The sequence below is a fragment of the Dromaius novaehollandiae genome, chromosome 22 (genome assembly GCF_036370855.1).
Source record: "Dromaius novaehollandiae isolate bDroNov1 chromosome 22, bDroNov1.hap1, whole genome shotgun sequence".
Lineage (NCBI taxonomy): Eukaryota > Metazoa > Chordata > Aves > Casuariiformes > Dromaiidae > Dromaius > Dromaius novaehollandiae.
Genome location: NC_088119.1, coordinates 7551285 through 7574827, shown reverse-complemented (window position 1 = coordinate 7574827; position 23543 = coordinate 7551285). Strand labels below are relative to the sequence as shown.

Here is a 23543-nt window from a genome sequence, read left to right as displayed (position 1 = left end):
ACAGGTCTTCCGAGCACATGGAAAGGCTTAGGAGGAGGGAGAGAGCACAAAGCCAGCAGCGGGGAAGAGAAGGGCGGAGGGGCAAGAAGGATCTTGCAGGAGCTATGAAGATGCAGAGGGAGAGGGCACTATACAGCAGCTCACTGAAGCTGGCGTGGATCAAGAAACCGAACGCGATGAATAAAACAACACAAGATATTTTAAACAAAGGACATGCCCAAGTGAAGTAAATGCTGGCACAGCTCGTAGATGTTTTGCTTTTAATGTTGTACCATAGAGAAAGGTAACAGTGAATGGGGAGTTTAAAGCTGTGCTCTAAATTGGCACTTGAACTTGTCCATGCCGCTGTGTTTCATCTTGAAACAGGCATCCAGTCATACAAGGTTAGCTGCAAACTTCTGCATTCTCCATGCGGTTTTGTCTCCTCTTTGTGCAGCTTTTAGAAGGAAGTGCTTGGATTAGGTTCGAGCTGAAGTTTAACCTCAGCTGTCGTATTCTTCACTGCCTGAGAACATCTCCCAAGCATTAAAACTAGCCGGAGAGGAAGATCCTTAACAGATACAGTGCAACAAGTAGATTCACTCAGCAAAGCTAGTCGCTAAGGGTAATTTTCAGGTATTTTTTCCACATTCTAACTAAAAGCTCATGTTATGCAGACAGACTTGATTAATGGAGGCCTCATGTGCAAAAGCATGACTAATTTGGCACATTTGCTAACCTGATCGCGCCCCTCCCCCTGAGCGAGGGGGCTACGCGCAGAACTGATGGCCGTACCTACAGCCTCCTCGCGAGGAGCTACGCCCCTCCGGCAGATGAAGACCTCGGCTGCAGCACTCTCTTCGGTGCCTGAAGATATTAACCTCCTCTCATCTCCTCTCTGCATAAAAACCTTTATTAAACGGCGATCTTCCCGCAGCTGGTTTCTGTGCAACACGGTCCCAGTCCCTGGCACTAAGGGAAGTACAACCGAGCAGTAACGGTGTGTCCGGGAGGACAAAGACCGGCAGATATCGGGCTGCCGTGCTGCCGCGTGCACAGCACTCACGGCTACAACGAGGTTTGCATTTAAAGGTGCAAGACAGCATCTGTTAAGTAGCTTAACTCTCCGTTTTCTTGCTATTATCACTTTGCATTAGGCATACAGCAATACTAAAGGCTCCACAAGGGTTTTGTCTACTGATCACACGGTACGAAGCTACGTGTTATATTGGGGAAAAGGGATCAGCAATTTTTGGCACGGATACATAAGGTATCACAAGGCAGACAGCAAAGCCAGCACAGGAGCAGGAGCCGAGACCTGCAGCACCCCGAGAGAGGCATCCGCGAGGGGCAACAGCTCTTCTGGCTCCCACTGAATTTTAAGTGTAATGCGAACCAGGACCCTCCGCTTTTCACAAAACACAAGACACCATCACCAAGGTGACTGGTGGCATCTTCCCTCTTTGAAAGGCAGTGTCTCTAAGCTCCTGCTAAGTTTTTCCCAACACGTTTAACACCTAATTTGAGAAGGAAAGTAAGACAGCCTGGAGCTCTTCCTTTCCCCTGGGAAAGCTTGCCAACGTTACAACGTGTCCCGTAGAGTTACTAGTACAGCATCAACTCTGTAGAAGTAATGAGCTACAAAACTAGAAGGAGGAGGTGGGGAACGGTAAGGACCCTTCCTCCTCCGCTCCCAGGGGGAGCCACCCCCGACATTTTGTGGCTCGCCGAGCTCCACCGGGGTGGTACGAGGCCGGGGATGGGCCAGCTTGCTCTGTGCACTCACCTTTGAGCTGCCAGATTGCCAAAACATGCATCAATTTGTCAGCTGGAATTTAAAGCGCTTTCAAGTAGCGGCAGTTTAAAATTCCCCTTCCTCAAGTGAGGCGGCCCAAACTCAAGATAAGAGCTGGCAGAGCAAGGACTGGTCGGGTGTAGAAACGCTTTCTTCTGGGTGTGCTGAGGACTGCCTTTGCTTGGAGCAGCAGACTGGGCTCGATAAAATCTGGAGGTTTCTCCCGCACGTTACAGCTTTCCCACTGGAACGCTTCCACGTTACCTTCGGTTGTTTAACAGGGAGGCTGTTAAACAGAGCTATCTTTCCCTTCTTTGCTGGGAAGGATCTCCTATTTCTGGGAAATTTCAGCCAACGGCCACCAGAAGACAGGAGAGCGTAAGACTGAAAACAGAGGCTCAGACACCTCAGCAGCAGCATTTTCTCGTGTGTGTGGGGCGGGGGGAGAGACTCTTTCCAAAGAAAAGGACAGTTTGTGCATATTTACGTATAGGGAAACATGTACTGGTATGTCTATAGGACTCATGCATGTAATAACCACTCTGCTTGTAAAAACACGGCATACAAGATGTTCAGTGAGCTTGAAAACATTTTGGGAATCACTTTCAGAGGCCTTTAAACAAGACGTATAAAGTGAGCTCCTCGGTATCTGCAGGGCTTTTTATGTTTCTGTTTGCCTCTCCTTATAACCTTTCCTAAAACACTTACAGCAGGGGAAAAAAAAAATCCACCCCCAATGCAATATGTTTTCCTGGAAAAATCTAATGCGTCTTGCTGCTCCTAACGAAGTTAATGCAGAGTTTATAATTGACCAAAACTGGAACACGACTGATTCAGCCAATGTCACAAACTGACACAACCGCTGAATATCCTGTTTATTGTTTTTAGTATATTTTCTCCACTCACTGACTGATGCTCCATTAAAATTCTTGAGGCCATACCAAAACGACATTCTGCCAAAAGCTGCCCATTAACAAGCAATTAATATACAAGCTTTAAAGTACAAGGTTGCTCATGCCATCCCACAGAAAATATTCTTTGCCTGCTATTTCTCACTGGAGACATTTTCTGACAGAACGCTCTCTCCCTGCCAGGGCTTTCAAAGAAGTAGACCATAATTCTCAAGAAGAGTAAAGTCTGTACTTGCTCGCTCTCAGCATACTTGGATTGATTAAACTTTAATCTTAAAGGCTGTTTTCTGGCCCACTTAACAACTGATGTAGTAACAGAAATGACACCATTAGTTGTGCGGCATCTGCCAGCAATCAGAACAGAGTAACAAGGCCATTCAAGTATACATTGCGAACGTATAGCTTGTAACACCAGGACTCTAAACAACAACCCTCCCCAAAACAAACAGCCCCCCCAAAACAGCTCACTTTAGGCTTGCTCCATCAACATTTGTACGTGGTCTCGCTATACCCACTAGGCAACGCAGGCCTGACTCGCGCAGCAGCGCTTCTTTGCATTGACGATTCCCCTCCTAAGAAACAGTGCAGAGATGAAAACACTCTTTGAAGAAATTCTGCTTCGTATCTGACCCCTACGAGGGCAAGTGAGGGTGTAAGAACTAGACGTGGTTCTGCATTTTAGTCTACCAGATATAATAGCTACTTGCATAGGACTGACCAAGGATATTTTTTCTTTGACCAGAGACAGACTGAGGGTCTGAAACAGATTCCTAATCTGCTGCAGGGCTTACACAAATATGGGCTGTCTGGAGCCTGGGAGCAACCCTTGGTGCGCCCGTCTTCACAAAGCAGACATGAACCTGCTCAGCAAAACCAAGAACAAAGGCTAAAACTGAAAACCCCATCAAAAGGACATGAACGCAGCTCCACATTCCTCAGAGGACAAAGGATTGTTGCGGTTTTCAAAGTAAAATATAGCTTATAACAAACTTCACCAAATTATGTGTTTTGCCTGGTAAAAAATAGTTACAGACCGGAGGTAATTACTAGTCCATATCTAGCAGTCCGAGAATGTTGGAGCTCCTCCAGCTGCGTAATTCAGACCTGCCAAATGTCACTCATTTAAACTGAAGCACATACATTTTTGCCTTTAATTAGCAATCCCCCCCAAAAAAGACCTTTTACTTCAATCCTGCAGTACTGGAGTTACTATCAAACTGTCTTAGTCAAATGACCTTTATCATGTTAAGGGACATGGAGCTGACAAATAGAGACTATTTATGACAACTTCACTTTTTGTGATGGGCCTCTGCACACACACCTCGCCCACTGTCCTGTTTTTAGTAGCAAAAGCTACTGAAAGGGTACAGAAAGCAAAGCTTTCACAAAAACCACAAAAAGCTTCTCTCTCCGGTCTGCCATTCTGGCTTCTAGCAGCAACCAGTTAACAAGTTTGCTGAGCTACATGTCGCACTGAGACCACAGTATTATTTAGTAGTGACCGATGGAGTTAGCCTCTATTAATTTGTAGAATCCCTTCTTCAATCTATTTATACGTCTGTCCTCCGCGGAAGGAGTCCCACGCTTTAATTATATGGCACTTGTTTCATTAGTTTATTTACTGAAAAAACAGAACTCTTGTGATAAAATTCAGTGGATCAAACATTGATTCATTCTAACTCAATTTATTCCACGTATATCTCAAGTCCTTAATTCTTGCATTATAATGAATTACGTTTTTAAAATATCTTAGTCTTGCTTCTTGTTTGCTTGCTTTTCTGAATCTTAAGCTTAGTACAATGACAGTATCAAGATGTAGTTTTGTTTTTAGCCAGCAGGACTTGATTTTAAAGTGTCCTAGGATGAAGTGCTGCTGTTCAATTTTGTATTCACCTTCAGTGTTTGTGAACTCAATCCTTTCCCATTTGTATCTGCACCTCAGTTTTAATGCAAGAGGATCCACCTTTGGAACACAATAAACAAGTTGTGATCCTCTTAGAGTGTATCAATACCCAGATGGTAAAAAAATGAAACCAGATCTTTATGTGCAGATCTAGCTCTTAAAAGATCCCCCTTAGGCACTGTGGAGGCCTGTAAAAAGCATGAACATAAGTACCATGATATTCCGATTTTCCCAAATACCAGTGTTCTCAGCTTTGCTCAAGTTCCTGTGGCGGGCACACTGTAATTTTGAAAAAATAACAGACCATTCAACTTCAGAAATAATCTGAATTCATATGTGGCTCTTCAGCGAGTCAGGTGAGATTCGCTGCTGTAACGGCAGAGCTTTTATATTGCTTCGATAATGCTTCACAATCAAAAGTTGCAACTGTGTATGAGGCACTATTCACTGTTTGCTCAGGACACCCTTGCAAACAAGGTCATAACCATTATCCTAATATGGCATTTTAAATACATGTCATTCTAAAGGGACTGATAAGGCTAAGACCTTCCCATTTTCAAAGCCCTGAGCTGGATTTTGCAGTTTATTCCTAAAATAAAACTGCACAAAACAAGAAACCCAAGCACTGAGAACCATTTGATACTGCTCACCCAGGGGCATGCTGGAAATACTCTGCCACACAAGAACTCTAAAAGCATCTTAGGGAAACGAAAGCTTCCTCTCAGGGCATATTCCTGATTACACGCGCTATAGGACAGCAATTTTATAATGGTATCCCCAATTTATACGTGTTACATGCTGGAGATACTCTCTTTACGATACTAAACTATAATGAATCACACACCAAAGAAAAGGAAAAAAGGAAGACGATACAATGCAGAACACACAGATGACATGTAAATCCAGAGATTCATGGGTGGGATAATGCAAGCTGAAACAGCAACCTCAGGCATGTTGTTTATATAAAGAAATAGCAACTTTAAATCATATGGGTAACACCAGTTGGCTTTCATCCGCTCATTCTCTGCCTTTGTCATTTGCCCCACATGACTGCCACCTTAGCAAGACAGTCAACAACGAAAAAAATCACTCCTGAAATAATACAGAAAGAAAAGAGGAGAAAAGGTCAAGGAAAAAAACACGCTAGATCTCCAATTCAAAAGACAACCAACCAAACTATGCCCATACTGGAACAGAGTCTGCGATCACCAAGACCATTCCTTGCCAGCTGGATTTCACTGGAAGCAGCACGGGGCCCTCCTTCAGCCCCATATTAAGATGCGGTTTATGCCCCCACCCTGAGCAGATGTTGCTCCCAGATCCCTGCTGCTTGTGCACTGTAGATTATGGGCCAGATTTACAACAGTATGTGGGGATTTAAGCATATTACTACATGTCACATGGGATTGGCAGAAATGCCAAACAAGGTTGCACCTCTTATTTAGGTTATATTGTAGTAGCTGTTGGAGAGTTTTGTTGGAGGTTTTGTTTTCAACTTCTGGACAACGAGCGCTTTACTTCTGTGCACTTCCCGAACGCACACACAGCGCTGGCACCAAAAGCAGAATAATGATGGTAGTAAAAGAAAAACAAATAAATAAATAAATAGCCATATCTACCCTGACACAGGGAAGACATCTCTGGTACTCTGAAACCCGATATCCCTCAGCAACATTCCCTGATGTTCTAATTAATATTTTCCAGCCTTTTAAACTGTTTTATTTTTCCTGCTTGCAGTGAGAGAGTGAATGAACAGCAAAACCCATCAGAATAACCCTCACGGCCTGCCTTCAACAAACAAGGAAATTCCAAATTAAAACGTACCACTGAGCACTGGAAACCTGACAATATTCAAAGCAGCGGGGGTGAACCGAGGGCAGAGTCAAGGCTTTAAATACAACTTTGCTTCGCTAACATCGGTTTTGCCCTTTCCATGTTTTTGCCCTGGCTAGCAGGAAGAAAAGATAAAGTGGTCAGTAGGTACCAGACGCCACCGGCGCAGAACAGTGATCGATGCACCAAAATATGAACCACAACTTCCTTCTATGAGGCGAAATAATGGAACAGGCACCCAGCTCAGGAAGACGCGCGGCTCCGGGCCTGCTCACGGCTCGGTGCTGAGTTTGCGGCCGTTTCCGAGAGCCCAACGAGGGGAGCAGGCAGGGCTGCGCGAACCGCGCGGGTTTAGGGTTACGAACACAACAACTTTGCGGTCAGCCCTCTGCAAGCGTGCTTTAAACCGGAGAGCGATGAAAAAAAAACGAAAGCCCCCAAACGCGGTGGCTGGAAGGGCACCGAGGAGGCTCGCTTCAGCCTCCCCACTCGCGCGGGGCGCCCCGGCAGCGCTAGAAGCTTCCAGAGCGCTGCGGGGAGGCGCTGCCTCTCCTCAGGGCCCCAAGCGGAGCCCCCCCCCCCCCCCGCCGTGCTCCGAGGCCTCAGGGGAGCCTCCGAGCGCCGGCCGCGAGCCCCTGTCACGGCGGCGCGACCACCCGCCTCCCCCCGCGCGGCGCCGCCCCGCCCCGCCCCGCCGAACGGGCGCGGTTGCCGCGGCAACGAACGGCCGCCCGCCCGCACGCGAGGGCCGCGCCGCGCTCACCCCCGCCGCCCCGGGCCCTGCTCACCGCGGGCGGAGGCGCCGCCGCCTTCCCGGGCGGCCGCGCCGCGGGGAAGGGGCGGCGAGGAGGAGGAGGAGGAGGAGGAGGAGGGCGCCGACGGCCACGGCACTCACGCACCCGCCCGCCGGCGCCTTTTCCCGAGGAAGCAGCCTCGGCCAGGTAACTCCTCCCGCCGCCCCGCTCCTTCCCCCGCCGCCTCCCGGGCTGCGGTAGCAGATGGCCGTGATTAACGAGCGTGATTAGCGCGGAGCAGGGCGGCAGGGCAGGTGACGGTGAGCGCGGCTTCGCCGCACCGCGGCGACGGCCTCGGGGGACAGAAGTCGCTTTGTTCCCTGGGGCGCGTTTCGCGACACCCCCCCCCCCCCCCGTGTTTTACTCATAATCACCCATTTAAGCTGGGGGGTTCATCGGGCTTCGACGCTTGAGGCCTCAGGAAGGTAAATTCCTGTCACAGGGAGGAAGCGGGAGCCAGAGGCGCTGGGCACAGCTGTGAGGCCAGGAGGCCCCCGAGGGAGAAAACCTCCCCGCCGCCTCGGACTGAAGGGAAGGGAAAAAAAAGTGGGGTAATCAGTCTGACCTTAATCAGAGGAAGCAGGCAGATTAGCCAGACATGGGTAGCGATGAGCTGGTCTGCTGCCTCATGCTCTGTGTCATCCCGGCCTGCGCCTCTCCTTCTTTTTTAGCCAATTTCTGGTACTTCAAAAGAAGGCAAATACTCCTAAGAAAGCATTTCACCCAGTAATGCCCGACAGGGTCAAGGCTAGGGTAAATCTTGCTCGATTTGGTGGCAGAGCAGATGATGCTCTGAAACATGAGATTTGAATTGTGTTAATACAAAGCTGCAAGTGTTACCAGCCTATCGATTGCAGCTGCTGGCAGTATCAGTGTCCCCCTGACATCCACGGGGGAAAGGGATGAAAGGAAAACTCATAGATTCACATCATCTAGGACCAGAAAGGACTACGAAAACCATCCAGCCCAATCAGTCTCCTTGCGTTCATAGACCACACGATTTATCCCAGCAGCTGGGTGAAATAATATCTTTTAAGCAGATAATGAATTTTAAATATTTCAGGTGATGGTGAGTTCGCCGCTCAATAAGCTGTTCCCCTGCTCGGTTATCCTCATCACCAGGTAATTGTGTGATTGTGGTTGTTTTAAAACTTGCCTGCCAACTTTGCAGGCAGTAAATCTTGTTCAGCTTTTGTCAGTGTTGTTGCAAAGCCATGTGCTATCAGCTGCTTTTTCAAGGTGTGTGCAGATATACACACTGATCAAGTCACCTCTTAACCTTCTTTTCAATTAAGCTGAATAAGTTAAGCTCCTTAACCCTTACATCATTAACACTTGTTTTCCAGGACCTGGATCATTTTTGTGGCCTCGCTTTGAACTCTCTGTAGCATTTCCACATCCTTCTTTAAGAGAAAGGATCAAAACCAGACGCAATATCCTGCTTGCTTATCTCACCAACTCATTGCAGAAGCAAAAGGCAAGAGGGAAACTTCTTGCTATTAGATTTTTAGGTGTTCAAGCATTTATGAGAAGGCAGAGAAAGAATTTTAGTTTCTTTCAGTACTGCTTTCTTCATTTCTGTTCAACCTGCAGTAGTCACAGAAGAAATTCTTACTCATTCCAGTAATCCATAATCCTTTGAGGGAGAGAAAATGATCTGTGTTCTCTTCTGCTGTATTTTCTAGTGTTCTGTGAGTAGTTCCACTGATACCGTTACATATAGTACTGCTATATACATAGGATTACAGGCTTTGCACTTGTAGGAAATAATACAATGAATAAATAAAGAAAAATGTAAAGACAAGGTGTTACTTATATTTAGATCCCTATGCAGCTGACAGACCTGGCTCTTGTTTCTGTCTTCCTGATGGAATATATTCATACCTAGTACTATGAGCATAGTATTGTCCTGAAAAACATATTAACAGAGTTGCATATTTTTTATGTTGCTTTATGGTTTCTGATCTTTAAAGGTGTACCTAGGGCATTCTTAAGACCTATTTTCATTTTTTTGAAGATGTTAAACACAGTTTCTGAAACCGTGTTTAAATTCTTACCTAATTATATGATCCAGAAACTTTTATGCCTTAATAACAATACCTGATATTTGAAAGACTTATGCTAAATTGCAAGAGCTGGTATTCTGAAAATACCGCAGAAATATGATGATAGATTATTAAATACTAAATAGAGACCGTAATTCCACTAAACAGTTGACTCCAGTCTTGTTCGCAAACTAAAATTGTTAAAGTTATGCTTTGGTGTTTTGCAAAATGTGGCCTAAATGTGGACAGTTCCTGAATTCCATATAGTCTTCAGCATCAGCTTCAAAAATAGAAAAAAGGAATACATCTTCTGAGCTATATACTCCTTTCATTAATACCAGCATACAGACTAACTTCAGCAGACTTTCAGTGATGCAACAAGACTGAATTTGGCCCTTGGGGAATAACTTTAGCAGGTTGACTTGTGCTATCTGATAGGGGAAAATATTCTCAAGCGTTGGCGTGTCACAGTTCTTAGAATATTAAGTCACTGAAGATGCTTAGGTAAACAGAGCTTCTTAAGGAGAAAAATCACAGCTTCTGGCTTCAGAGCCCCTTGCTCTTTCTTCTTCTTAAATAATCTTTCAACCTCCCATGTCTTTTTCTTCCTCTTTCCTTTTTCCTTCTTCTTTCCCTTCCCCTATCCTTTGTGAAGAAGGCCTACCCTCAGAGACTCGTCTGGCAAAGGGCAACATCATCAGGCACCAGTACAACTGCAAATGCATTTTTCCTTCAGACACAAAATTTGATGAACTGCAGAACTAGCATTATGTATTTTCTTCATAACTGCTAAACGGGATACATTTGCAATTAGCGAGTTGGATTTTTACATTGCGAAAATACATCCTTCCTTTCTCTTTATAGTTCTAAAGAATTATCATTAATTTGTATGTAAACAGTGCTGTAGAAAACACTGAGTTTTTCTTCTCAGTTACTGAGGATGTAGGACATGATCAGCATTAGGGGAATTATGTCCATGCTGTCTTCCCAGCATGATATAAAATGTAAAGAGCCGGGTTGTTTTTCAGTCTCACTTAATCCATGTTTTCATTTCCTGAGATTGCAAACAAAGATCAATTTATGCTGTGTATAGAGAGGTATATTGTTTGTCTGCTGTATGTAATTAACTTACCTATTTCCAGTGTTACACTGGCCTTTTACATGGGTGACATTACAGCCTATTGCCTGTGAACAGTGAGAGTACAAATGTGCATTACAAGGTTTTTAGGCATCACAGAAATCCTGAGAGCAACGCTTGCATAGGTAATGGTACATGAGACAATCTCACAGATTGTTTGTGAGCACTTTAGACAATGAAGCAGCAGTGTTAACAAGAATACATGTCTTTCACAGAGCAGGACTTACAGTTACGTAATTAATGATCCAGCTTTGACTTTTTTTTAAATCATATTTGGCCATCTCTTTGAAAATAAGTAGCTTTACATTCAATAACAAACTCTGAGAATCTTTGAGTTATTGGCAAGTCTGCACAATATTTTCAAATATCAAATTGTTGACTTATTCACCTCTTTTGTTTGCACTGGCTGTACAAGGTTAATTTCTTTTTTTTCTTTAACAGATGCAACAAGAGAAGTAGTTCAAGGTGGTCGTTAGTTAACACTTCATTATTGGCTTTCTTGATTTCTTTGATCATTCACGATATGAATTTTCTAAATGCCTTCTCAGAACACCTGTTTTGTGTCTGAGAATCTTCAATCGATTTTGACATCTCTTTAGATTTCTATGATTCTTTCAGAAAAATGTTGTTATGGTACTTAAAGACATGACTGCATTGTGCTCCATAGTCTTGAGTTTTTCTCATAATACTTCTGATTTACCTCCCTAATTCTCTGTGAATATAATTCACATCATCTCCTCTGGTGCGTGGAACACATCTATTTTTACAGACTAGTCAGCATATTCTCTCCATAAATTTGCATACTGCTCCTTGGATCACACTGGTATGGCTTTCTCTCACATTACCTCTCTTTTGTTTCAAATTTAGTTGAATACAAGCGATTAAGTTTCTGGATATGTTCAGAAGGTAATACAGTATAGGGGTAACAGATCTGGGGATAAGACTCTCCTCCTCATGACTCTCAGTGATTTGCTTGTAACTTTCAGCAAATCACTACACATCTTTGTGGTCACTTCCTTCCTGTTCTTTGTTTTTCTTGTTTATTTAGATTGTTTTTCCTTCTGTACATTCAACTGGCACAGCAGAGCTCTAACTTCAAGTTATAGAGCAACTGGTTGCCCCTTTAGCACTGGGCATGACTTTGAAGGGATGGGTAAGGCTCTCTAGCACTGTAAAAAGTGAGCAGGTGTATGGACAGCTTCTAAGCATATGGAGGTAGATTATCTCTTTAAAATGCAGCTCCAAACAGAGGGCAAGATAGAGTGGCATTGTGGTGACCAGATTTTTTTCTAGAAAAAGGAATGGTTTTGTATTAGCAACATTAAAATTTCAAAGTGAAATCAGGCACAATAGCCGCTCTAGTGGTTTTGTACAGAGGAAATCGTGATATGAAGCCACAGAGTTGCTGAATTCTTTCTGTATGCTTCAAACAGTCATGGGGAAACCAACCATGTCTGGTGGGTACCTGCCCTCCTCTTCCCCACCCTTCCCTACGGGCAAGAACATGGTTTTGTTTTGCATATATTGAGTCATCCAGTTATTATACTTACCTTGTAATGTCATTCCCAGACATGTTAAGACAAGATTTAGTCTTCAGTAATAGTTGGCATAAAACATATATTCCTTATATGACTAGGATTAAACCAAACAACAGAAATCAAACAGAAAACAGCCTTTATATCCATTAAAACTGTCTGGGAAGATGAATACCAGGATGTCTTTATCATTCTAAGAAGAAAAAGAGTGACATTAAGTAAAGATGAAAAAGTGGGGTTTTCCCATAAAGCTGGAACTCCATAGCCCATACAAACTTCCCGAAAGGCAGCTCCGTCCATCCTCAGGTGGTCTTTGTGGCTCTGTACTCCTAACTTGCTCATTGTGTTATCATGGTGAGGCTGAAGACCTCGCATAGTGTTCCTTTGCTTATATAAGCAAGGCAGGAGAAGTTAAAAATCAAAGCAGGTAGTATCAACAGGTGTTTATGCATTTCTCTGTCCAGAGGCAGATTAAGGATTATTATTAGAAACATGCCATATGTTTTGTCCAGTTTTCTAAATAAAAATCTACCTTCCACAGAGAAAATCTGTAAAAGCATTTTCTACATTAAAATGTGCTACATTACTATAAGAGCACAAGCAGAAGAAGCAACTGATTGCTGATACCTTTACCAGCTATAAATATGATCCTACACTTATATCCTCCGACAACCATAACAAGACACTAGGACTTTCCATAAAAAAGTGCGAACATCTGCTAATGCACTAATCCTAGGATGTTTCAATTTATTACTTCAGTACAGATTTGACAGGCCATCAGGATCTAGAGATTGCTCAGAAAAGTCCATAATATATTTTGGATTCTGACAATATCCTATGCTGCTGAAGTTTCCCATGATCAAATTCCTAGTTTCTTGTCTATGAACCTCATATTCTGTTAGATCTCAATGCCACCGATTCCCTGCTAGTGAATAGAGCAAGCTCATTTAAGTTAGTACATAATTTTGGAACTACAGGGTTTGCAATTAGTAAGACAAAGCTTTAATTTGCCACCAGTGGGAAAACAGAGATCTTTGAATAGAACCAATTCCAAGAAAAAAAATTTTGCTTTGTGTACAGGCTTTGACTGACTGGTGTGATGGATGAAGCAGAGGAAAAACAGTTCATCAGCAGTGCTCAATATGTGAGAGAAATGCTATACAAGATGGATTCAGAGCATCAGGTATGCCAGAAAGCAATACCTAAAACCGAAGGATGGTCACAGTGTGTGCTGAAAGTTATATTTGCTTGGGTATGTTAACAGCTGAGAGTAGTTCTTCTAAAATGGCTATTTCTAAATAATAAAACTTTTATCATCCTATAGCATTAGTTAAAAAAGTCATGCATCAATATTTTCATCAGCATCTTTGTTCTGCACAGAACTGATTTTACACAGGGCTTAATCATATGTTCATACTTTAATACATGTATTTCAGCTGCATCTGTAAGTCTTCTCTGCTTACTGCACTATCACAAGTGTATTTTCTACTCCTAGCCTTACATTTCAGTAACACTTAGGAGATTTTATAAGGACTAGGCCCCAGTAGCCCACTTGCTGTTTAAATACAGTAAAAGACTGTGACTACTCCTAATTGCTTACTAAGCAACGACAGCTATTCAAGAGAGCATCTGGAGCCTCTTCTGCTTCATGCATCATCAAAATAATTCTCAGCTAAATTCTGAATGCTAGTCTTTATTACTGGTAATTATGTAAGAGACAGAGAGATCACATTATGAATCTTAGAGCCAAGATGAAATTTGTAAAGATGGCAGTTAAATCATCTGTTGATTTGCAGATTGGGGCAGTTTCATATGGAATCACTGAAAATAAATCTAGAATGCTGTAAAGCCACTTATATAGTTACTTCATTGACTTGTCACATTTTAATAGATTTTTAGACTAACTAAAATGGGAATGCTCAAGTAATAAAGGAAACATCCAGAAAGATTGCTAGAATATAATATTGCTATACTGAAACAAAAGTATCTGTTTGCAGCTGCTATCTCACTGTCAATAATTTAAACGCCTAAAGGGGAGGGAAAAGCAAGCAGTAGAAGGGCTTTTGTTAAAAACAGCTCACTGGGACTGAGTACACAATTTCTGTCAGAAGGCATTTTGCAAGTAAGTAAAGGTTGCAAGAGTTAGCATTTCTTGAAGACTGTAGATCAGATTTGAAGTGTTTTAATTAAATTGGAAAAAACTTGGTTCTAACCAAGTTAGACCACTAACTAAATGCTACAAGGGTAAACTTGGAAACACCCCCCCTCTAGAGGCAATAACTTAGTGACTAAAGCATTCATACAGAGGGGAAATAAACTCAGTTCTCCTACATCCTGAGTGAGCTATCTAACTCCTAAACTATTTAGTAAAAAGATGGCATGTTGCCTCCATGCCTTCCTGTGTTACAGTAGGAAGTGCAGACACAGTTCCAGGAGAGGGCTTAAGGGTATGAACTGTGTTGAATGTGGAAAAGTTCTGTGCCTTCTACCAATGTGCAACTAAGTCTATAGAGTAAGCATTATTTCTCTTACTTGGTTGAGCATTTTCAAATCAGGTCATTACATTTAGGTCAGAGTCATTCCCTAATGTGCTCACTGTTGGCAAATGCAGATGATATGACTTTGACTTGGCTGCATTCAGGCTTCCCTATTCTACAAAGCAAAGCAGTCTTCCTTGAACTTAGCAAACATTCAAACATACAATTGGTGAATACTTTGGCTGGGTGTGCTTGCCTCTCCCATACACTTTCTCTTATAAGTGACAATGCTTTTGTAATAGTTTTGTTAGGGTTTTGATGTATATTTCTGATAGTAATTTGAATACACTGCTCCCTGACCCACCTCACTTCTATTTTGGTTATTATACTGCCCTCATCAGTGTATTACGTGAACAAAATAATTACCATTTCTGACTCATGTTTTCTTTCATCATATTTCCAGTGAAAGAATTATGTACTGCAGTGTTTTGATTTTGCCTCCCCCCCCAACCCTATAGCAATATGGGTGCATAGCAGAGAAGACCAAGTTAAAAAAAAGTGCATCTTAGTGTTGGTCAGAAAGTCATCCAAAGGTCTGTCATGGCCAGTAGCCAGCTGGAAGTTCATTATACCATCTTAGACTGGTCTCTGGGTCCCTGTGGCTTACATCTTCATCGGGCAGTAACGCAGCTCAATGAGTGTGGATTTACAGAGTAGAAAAGTTGATGTCAAGGACTTGACATCCACACTGTGTGCATTTTAGGAGCTTTTACTTCAGAGTAGTGCTCATCTGGTCACATGGAGCATATCTGTCACTTAACTTTCATCTGAAAGGAATTTTAGTTTGTGCTCTTCCAGACTACTCCACAATGAGTGAATACTATTGAGTTCCTGTGAACTAAAGTGCTACTGCATATTTACCCTCTGCCATCTGAATGAATCCTGTAAATTGTCTTTGATAGGCTTTAGGGTCTTTTTTCTTTTGTTTTTATTTTATTTTATTTTTATTTTTAAGTTTTTGCATACTGTGTCTAACTGCAGGGTGATACAAGTCCCTGAGGCTGAGTGTCTTTTAGTGGCAGTCAATTACAAAAGTGAACTTGAGACAAGTAATTGTCTAGAAAAACTTTTCTTGTCACCAATGAGTCCCTTATTTTGTGTTTGATTTGGTCGGTTCCCAAGTAAAGTGGTGTTCCTGACATTCATTCAGGTGCCGGACAGATTAAGGCCATCCAACTGTGTTTAGCACAGAATAGCACAGAGGAAAACACCATTCACAAAACAAATTATTCAGTGGACAGCAATCATCTGTTTGAGTAGCTTGGCTGGAAATATTTTTTCCAGCCTGTGCACACTGCAGACAAGGAAGGGATGCATAGCAATTTTGTTATTCTGTTTACATGCTGAAAAAAATTTAAAAAGTTATTGATATTGAACATGCAAATATTCAAAGATTATAAATTTATAATTTTAATATGATAACTTTCGTAATAAGACCACTAATCACTATAAAGGCTATTTGGCATCAGTGAAGCTGGATTCTCAAGTAAAAATTAAAGAAACATTTGCGTATGCTATTTTTGCTTAATTATACGGAGTAGATCTGTGAAGGAAGCGTTCTAATGCAAGTAAAAGAAATAAAATGGAAGACAGCAGTCCAAAGTGATCTGATGGTTGGTGAATTTCACAAGAGTTGTACCAGATAGCACCTCAAATACGTGGACATTTTATTTCAATATACCAGAGGATTTTTGTGCCAACATATATACTTGGCTTCTACATATTTCATGTATTATAGTACATGATAATTATTTTACATTCATGCAGCTTTTCAATGAAAGAAAGTTCACCCTAAAGATACTGCAATTTATCTGACATTGAAACTGTTTGGTGAGGATTTGGGTTGTTTGCATTATTTAATACTTATTTCCAGAAGAAACATTTTTGTTCATTTAATGAGCTTTCTTCTAGTTATTGAGTTAATTCAGTAGCCTGGAAATGAGCGGAGCTATCTACTGGTTTATCATTTCTTTACTAAGCAAAGCTTTACTATTTTTTTATTTTCAGTGTACAGTATTTGTCAAAACATTTATTCTGTTCTTTCAAAAGTGAAGTGAGACCATTTTGTACATTGCTGAGTGAAAATTTATCCATTTATACGTTCAAACCATAAAAATTCACTCTTTCAATCGTCCTCACATTCACTTCCCTCCCTTTCTCTGTGATATGGGTAATGCATATGCTTCCCTTAGACCAGGGAGTCCATACCTCTGCCTAAATTCTCTGTCCTCCCCCACCATGATTTTGTTGGGCATTTTGGACACTACATTTTTTCCTGTGAAAAAAAGAACTTTCTAATTTATTTTAGAATAAGCAATAATGGGGATTTAAAGAATTGTGAACAACAGCTCCCTCTAGTTTTTGTTCTGCTCTGTTTGTTGCCAACAGTGTAAGACCTCTACCTAAATGGGAAATTGAAACCAAAATAAATCTCTTCCTAACACAAAGATTGATCTTGATGTCTCAGTTCTACATTTTGAAATACTGTGTTTATAATTTTTATCCCAGATTGAAAGCCAAATGGAATTAAAACAGTGGAACTAAGTATGTTAAAATGGACTGTGAGATTAGATGATTATACACACTTTATGGTCTCAGCTTAAATAAACATTAAAAATATCTGGGTAAAAAGAAAGGAAATTACAATGCCTTTGAGAAAAGAATCTTAATCATCTTAAACTGAATAATGTGGCTCTTCTTATTTTCTAATCTGTGGTTGTAGAACAATTATTTGTCTGTATTGGCTGAAGTTTACATCCCAAGCTAGCAACTGAGCATACGCAGCTCTTAGGAATTTTTTGTTCCTGTGCTGCTCCTTATTTGCACCATATGCTAAAGTAAATTGCTCTGCACTTCACTGACCATTCCAACATATAGCTGTATTGTCTGAGGCTTTGAAATAGCATCTAACACTTTAGAGACCTCCAGCCCCATAATAGAGTAGCAAGCAACAGTGAACATCTGGATTTTGGGTTTTTTTTTTAGGATATTTAAATAGAAGAATAAAGCTATGATAGGACATACTAAAGACCTACTCTGGTACTAACACATTTAAACCAGACTTAATATGATTAGCACTTCAGTTAATGGAGTATCCCTGTAAAGAGAAGCTATCTGGTATTACAGTGCTATTTTATTTGTCACAGAGTAAGATCCAGTGGTTGAAAGCTCAAGTTAGGAGAAATAAAACTTGAAGAAAAAGTTCTCATGATAGGCAGTTAGTCACTGAACAAGTTCTTCAGTGTGGTAAACACACCATCCTTCCAAGTATGTAAATAAGATAAACTATCTTTCTAAAGTATAATATTTAGACCACAGAACCTCCAAATAAAAACAAACAAAAAACCCTCCAACGAAACCAACACCACACAGCAAGAATAACACAAAAATAAAGCTAGACTGCAGTGACTTTATGAACTCAATGGCAGAAATCCCACTTACTTCAGGAAGGTTGTTTCGTATTTAGGTTCTACTGCCACTCCAGAGCGATACCTTCCAACGAGTCCCTTCGGCTTTCTGCCTCAGTGCTTTGAGCGGTGGGTGACCTGTAGGATATAGGACTAGATGGTCATCTCTTCCATTGCAGCGGCACACCGTGCTGCTACCTGCCAGTAAATGGTGACTAGTGAACAAAATGATATTCCTTCACTCAAAAAAGTATTCCAAGAATGAAGTGAAAATAGTAATTTATCTAAGTATTATTAAGAAAATTGGCCTCATCTACCAACTGTCAATGAGATAGTAAGATGGAAATTCTGTAAAATTTAAATAGCTTATAAAATTTAATCTCCTAGATTCTGCTTTCATAACAATACTGGCTTCTTACTCCTTTTCACTGCAGTATTTTTCACTTTAAACTTCTAATGCGAGGTTTGCAAGATGTGTCATATCAACATTTTCTGAATGCAAACCAGAAACAGTTCGCTAATTTGGATGACAAAATATTTTCTGCTTCTGATTGAAATGTTGCTGTAATACCAACAAATAATGCACCACGTTGAATGTACAATTGTGATACAGCTTAATGAAATAATTATCATTAAAATATGCAAGTTACTATAGAAAACAATTAGAATCAGGAAGGTACTTGGCAGAATCAGTTCAGAGAGATCTTGGGAAAGGGTACTTCAGGGAGATTTAACAATAATATTGATTATCATTCAATGACTGTCTAACGGTTGTCACCATTTTGACTGTGGCTCAGTGCTTCCCAAGATATTTCTCTCAGATTATTAATCTCAACTAATGTGCTAGCATTTTAGCTCTATTATTAGACATTTGCCCCCCTCCACAGAAGTTTTCCTTTCTTTCTAGAGAAGGTTCAGCAATCTTTTCTTTATACTATGTAAAAGGAAGATTACGTTTGTACAGAATTTGCCAGGTTGTGAGTAATGTATATGTCAGTACATGCTACAGTTCTTTGACTGTCTCTGTGTGTATATAAACAAAACCCCCAAATCCTCCTCTTACATGTTCTATTCCAACTCACTGTACTAAAGATCTCAGAAAGAACATGAGAAAGGAACCCTTTACTGCCTTTAGAATTAAGGGTATCAGCATGATCTGAGTCATCTTAATGTTCCTCTTCCCACACACAGATAAATGTAATAGTAGAACTGTCTTTTTTCTTTATACATAATTTTTTTTGAACCCATGCTCCCTCAGTGAATGTAGACCTAGCCATTTACCAGTGCCACACATGGACTTTCTGAATCTGTAAGAGAGAAAGAGTTTAAGAGGTCCCTATAGCACTTGGTTATTATAAGATCAATTTGCTTATGTTAGAGAATGTTAGCTTACTACCCATATACGAACTTCTGAAAATTGATTGAAGTATTGCGTTAGAGCAATGCAAATGAATGTCATGCTTATCAAACAGATAAGTGTAATCAAGCATGATCTAGTAAGTATTTACAGAACTCCACCAATAAGCCTATGTGAAACACGAGGTATTTCTTTCAGCTTTTTCCTTGTATCCAAAGATGTTAAGCCAAATTACATGAACCTGTTTGTCTCAGATTGGGATAGAAAGCTTGATGTGCCTGAAAATTATTACATGATTTGCAAATTTATTTCACTTTTAATTAACATAGCTTTTTTTCTTTTTAAATGTAGCTCCTTTAAGGATGACATTGTATTTTGTCTAACAGCTTGTTATATTCTTACTCTAAACTGCGTAAGCATTGTTGGGACATGTTAATTTGAAAACTACAATTTTCCATTCTTGAGTACACAGTGTTTGCATTCTTATTTGAACATCCCTTGACATAAGAAGTTACTATGTTTTATCTCTTTACAAGAAATTTTAAAGACTGGAATTCTTCTTGGAGTGTTAATGATAAAGGGATACGTATAAATGAAAAATGCTCCCGTCATAATGACAGAGGTCATGCCCGTTCCCTGGAATACAGAAGGCAGAATTGTTTTGTGGAACAGGAACATATGAAGTGTTTTGTAATTGAACAACCATGACTTGGTTTGAATGGCTTACATTGTAGTTCCCCTGATGGCATTAACATGCAAGAGGTCACGAGTTCAAATTAGACTTGCAAGTTACCAGATCTAATAAAATTAACAGGAAGCATTCACTCATCTATCTGTTTATGCCATGGCTTTACTTTTTTAGATTACAGAATCACAGCCAAAACACTGCTTTCAGTTTTATTCCTGCAGTAGTGATACTACTCTAGCAAGTTACCTGGGAGATAAAATAAAAATTTTTAACAGAAGGCCTCGATTTGTGTAGTGAAGATTCCCATCCTCTGGGAAAGAGCTTTGTATAAAATGGAAGCTAAAAAACTGAAGAACATGCTATGTTATCTGGAAATATCTGACTTCGGTACATGTTATGCAACTAGGGGGGATATCAGAGTGGAAAGAGGAGGAGAAAGGGACTTTATTTATAGAAGGTGCATTTCTCTTCTTCCTGCTTTTTAAAAAATTTGTTCATATACTGCTTAATTTGTACTGCAGTTCCCCCCCCCACCCCCAGAGTAGATGATGCTCAGGCACCTCTTACTTTTCTAGACCTCTGCAAATGAATGTTCTGGAAGTGAACAGAGATCTGCCATCAAGTCTTCTGGGAATAAACGAGGCTTTAGATTTCCTATTTTAGACAAGATATCCATCAAGCAGAAGTTGAAACCCAACATAAGCTTTAAAAAAGCAGAGAAAGGTGTACTTGACCCAAATAAAGTCACTGCAGGTGAGTACTGGATACATGAAATTGAGTCTTTTGCCCTGATATTAGAAATAGCAAGCTGGATGGATGCCTTGTAGTTTCATCATTATACTACTGCAGTGAACACACATTTGCTTTATTTTCTTCATAGAGGAAGATTCTTTTATTAACACAATAGTTTCAAAGTAGAGTTTATGCCTGCATTGTTAAACTATCAAACAGTGGAAAGTTTATAGTTAGAGGTGTAATTCCCATCTAAACTTTGTCTTAGTGAATTGCGTGAAATCACTTAGAGGCATCATCCAGAAAAACTGAAGTTTTAGAATAAGAAAGTCACAGAATATGTGGACATGTCATTTAGTTAATTGTGAAACATGGGACCAAAGGCCAGAGATAAAGTACAGGTTCTGATTGCCTTATTTCTACAGGGTGCAGGCAAAGTTTTGCAGTCATGTTCACTAGGCTTTAATAAGAACAGGATCAAGTCCATATTACGTGCAACTTAGTAATTGCTTGAGATAAGAAAGGTAATTTAAAATGAATTATTTGGGTTTAAAATACAAAAAAAAGGAAAGTTGTTTTTACTTCTTATCACAGTTAATTTTATCAAAACAACAAATAAATCCTCCATAATTTAAATAGCAGCCGTTAAGCAAGTTCCAGCCTAACAATGTGTATGAGTAAATTCTCAGAATACAATATAAAGTTTGCCAGGATTAGCTAATCAGTTTATTGTTTCAGTGAAGTCAGTTAGTATGTATGCCAGCAAGTTGCTTTTTAAAGTGATACTCCATTTTTAAGCACAAAGCTCAAAATATTTATACAACAAAGATTCTTCACTAAATATCATAGCAGATGGATAGTTTCTCTTCTTCAGGGAGATTACGGGAATGCAACTACATCTCTAGAGACAAAAACCAGGCCCATACAGAGAAATAGTTTTGCAGGAATGACTGTCTTTGCAGTTTCATATCATTGTAGAAATAGCTTACATAAACAGAAAACTATTTTGATATTGTTCTTGATGGGGATAATTACACTCAGGGCTCTCTACACAATCAGGAATGCCCTTGAATATACACAACAGTTTTGCTAAGTTTTAGAGAGGAAATAGAATAGGTCCTTTGCTAGTTTTGATTTACTGCATATTTGCATTCCACATCATTCATCAAAAGTAAGTATTTTTAAATCAAGGATAAATCCATCTACTTTGCATTCATGTAGGTCTGAGGTAATTCCACTTACATCAGCATTATTTCGTGTCTCCAGTTTAATTTAGAACAGAAAATAGGCCTCAGGTATTTGGGGAAAAAGTATAGTCAAAATTAATAAGTGCCCTGATCTTGTAACCGTGTAAGGACAGAATTTTGTTTCCATTCAAAGCTTCACTTAAATCAATAAGGAGTCTCCTGAGTAAAGGGCTGCCTTGATTTAGTCAGGCAGTCTTTTGCAGCATAGAACCAGTCTTTTTTCTCCCCCTGCCCTTCCAGCCAGGGAGAGAGAGAGAGGAAGAGAAAGAGTGAGCTCAGTGCTTATAACTAAAGCAAAATCAAATACAACTATGGGCTCACATGTCATATCTTTATGTATGTAACTTGTTTTAGCTGTAGGGAGAAAACCCAAACTTTCCTTCAGTTCATCAACAACAGGCAATTCAAAGGAAAGTTTATCCCAAAGCCCTTCCTATCCCAGTGGCCTTCCTGTCTGTTCTCTTCATACTGCATTAGACTAGGAACATAGCCTCTCACTTCCCCATCACATTCCTAGTATCTTTTATCTTCATGCTTTATTTATCCCTAACATCCTTAACATGCACGCAGGCATGCTTGCCCAATTATTTTAAGTACTTATTTGCTCCCCCCCTCACCCCCCATTTGTTTCTGACTACCCTCCACCATTTGAATGAGTTTATCTTTACAGCATTCCTGTGGGGTGGAATATTTGCATTTCAGTGAGAGGCTAAGGCACAGCAAGTGATTTGTATGGGGTAAATTTTAGCAGAGCTAAAAAACTGAATCCAGTATCTTATCTCCCACATGAGAGTCCTGACTACTGATTATACTTCCCATTCAGAATTTGTTTGAGGCTAGGACAGTTCTGTCTCTGCTGGGGCCACGGGCAAAAAGGCAACTGTGGAAAAATAAGACATTTAGACTTTTTCTTTCTTTGATGTTACCATCTTGGAGTTACCCCTTTCATTGACTCCAGGAACTCCCAGATTGCTATCTAGAGACTAAATGTGTTGTTCTGAAGGAGAGAAAGAGAAGGAGAAAAGGTTTAAAGATTGTACAGCATGAGGCAACCCTGCTAGGGGACACCAGAAGGAAGGCTGCTTATCACTTGTTGATTATTGATGTGGGAAATCAGTGATCTTCCATGAAGCATATGTGGATAGGTTTTACCAATGTCTTCCTTACATGTTAGCTCAACTTGCAGCTAGAGCTTTGCTTCTATCCTAATATCCTTGCACAAACATCAGCTGACAAAAATCAGTCTAACTGCTGTGGGAAAGAGTTGTGTGAGCTGGTTCACCTTTCAGAAGCTAAGTTACATCAAGCAAAGTGCTTCGCATAAGTTACTGTTGTTGAGAGTTTAGGGCCTGTCTTAATTTGTATTTGAGCACTTCCATTCATATGGGTTAGTAATGGCCTTTTCAGAACTTTTTTTATTTGGTAAGGGTCAACCGATGCCTCTTTCCTACTCTTTTATCTATTTTGAACTATGAGTACCTTCTCAGGCTTCACATGGTGCTGAAGAATGGAAACAATTCTCAGATTTATAGCCAGCCAACTTACATTCTTGCACTAAACAAAGAGACAGGACTCCCAGTCATCTCATGAGACTTGTCAAGTTTCCCAATGATTTGTGACATGCTTTGTAAGATAATAATTA

General features: G+C 40.6%; 2 protein-coding genes across 14 annotated transcripts in view; one reads left to right on the top strand and one right to left on the bottom strand.

The window, feature by feature from the left end:
- Positions 1 to 7330, bottom strand: part of TANC2 (tetratricopeptide repeat, ankyrin repeat and coiled-coil containing 2) — a 278047-nt gene extending 270717 nt beyond the window's left edge. The window contains exon 1 of the mRNA XM_064524519.1: positions 7210 to 7330. The gene's annotated coding sequence lies outside the window, so the exon portion shown is untranslated. The remainder of the gene's footprint in view (positions 1 to 7209) is intronic.
- The window catches only part of MARCHF10 (membrane associated ring-CH-type finger 10), a 33827-nt gene continuing 17524 nt past the window's right edge, over positions 7241 to 23543 (top strand). For 5 of the 13 annotated variants that reach the window (XM_064524526.1, XM_064524525.1, XM_064524527.1 and 2 more), the window contains exons 1-2: positions 7247 to 7362; positions 8279 to 8337. In XM_064524526.1, coding sequence (XP_064380596.1) covers positions 8282 to 8337 — 56 coding nt within the window. In that variant the 5' untranslated portion in view covers positions 7247 to 7362; positions 8279 to 8281. Of the gene's footprint in view, positions 7363 to 8278; positions 8338 to 13013; positions 13117 to 20497; positions 20676 to 23543 lie in introns of all 13 variants that reach the window. The other 8 variants (XR_010392554.1, XM_064524522.1, XR_010392558.1 and 5 more) reach the window with 6 other exon arrangements.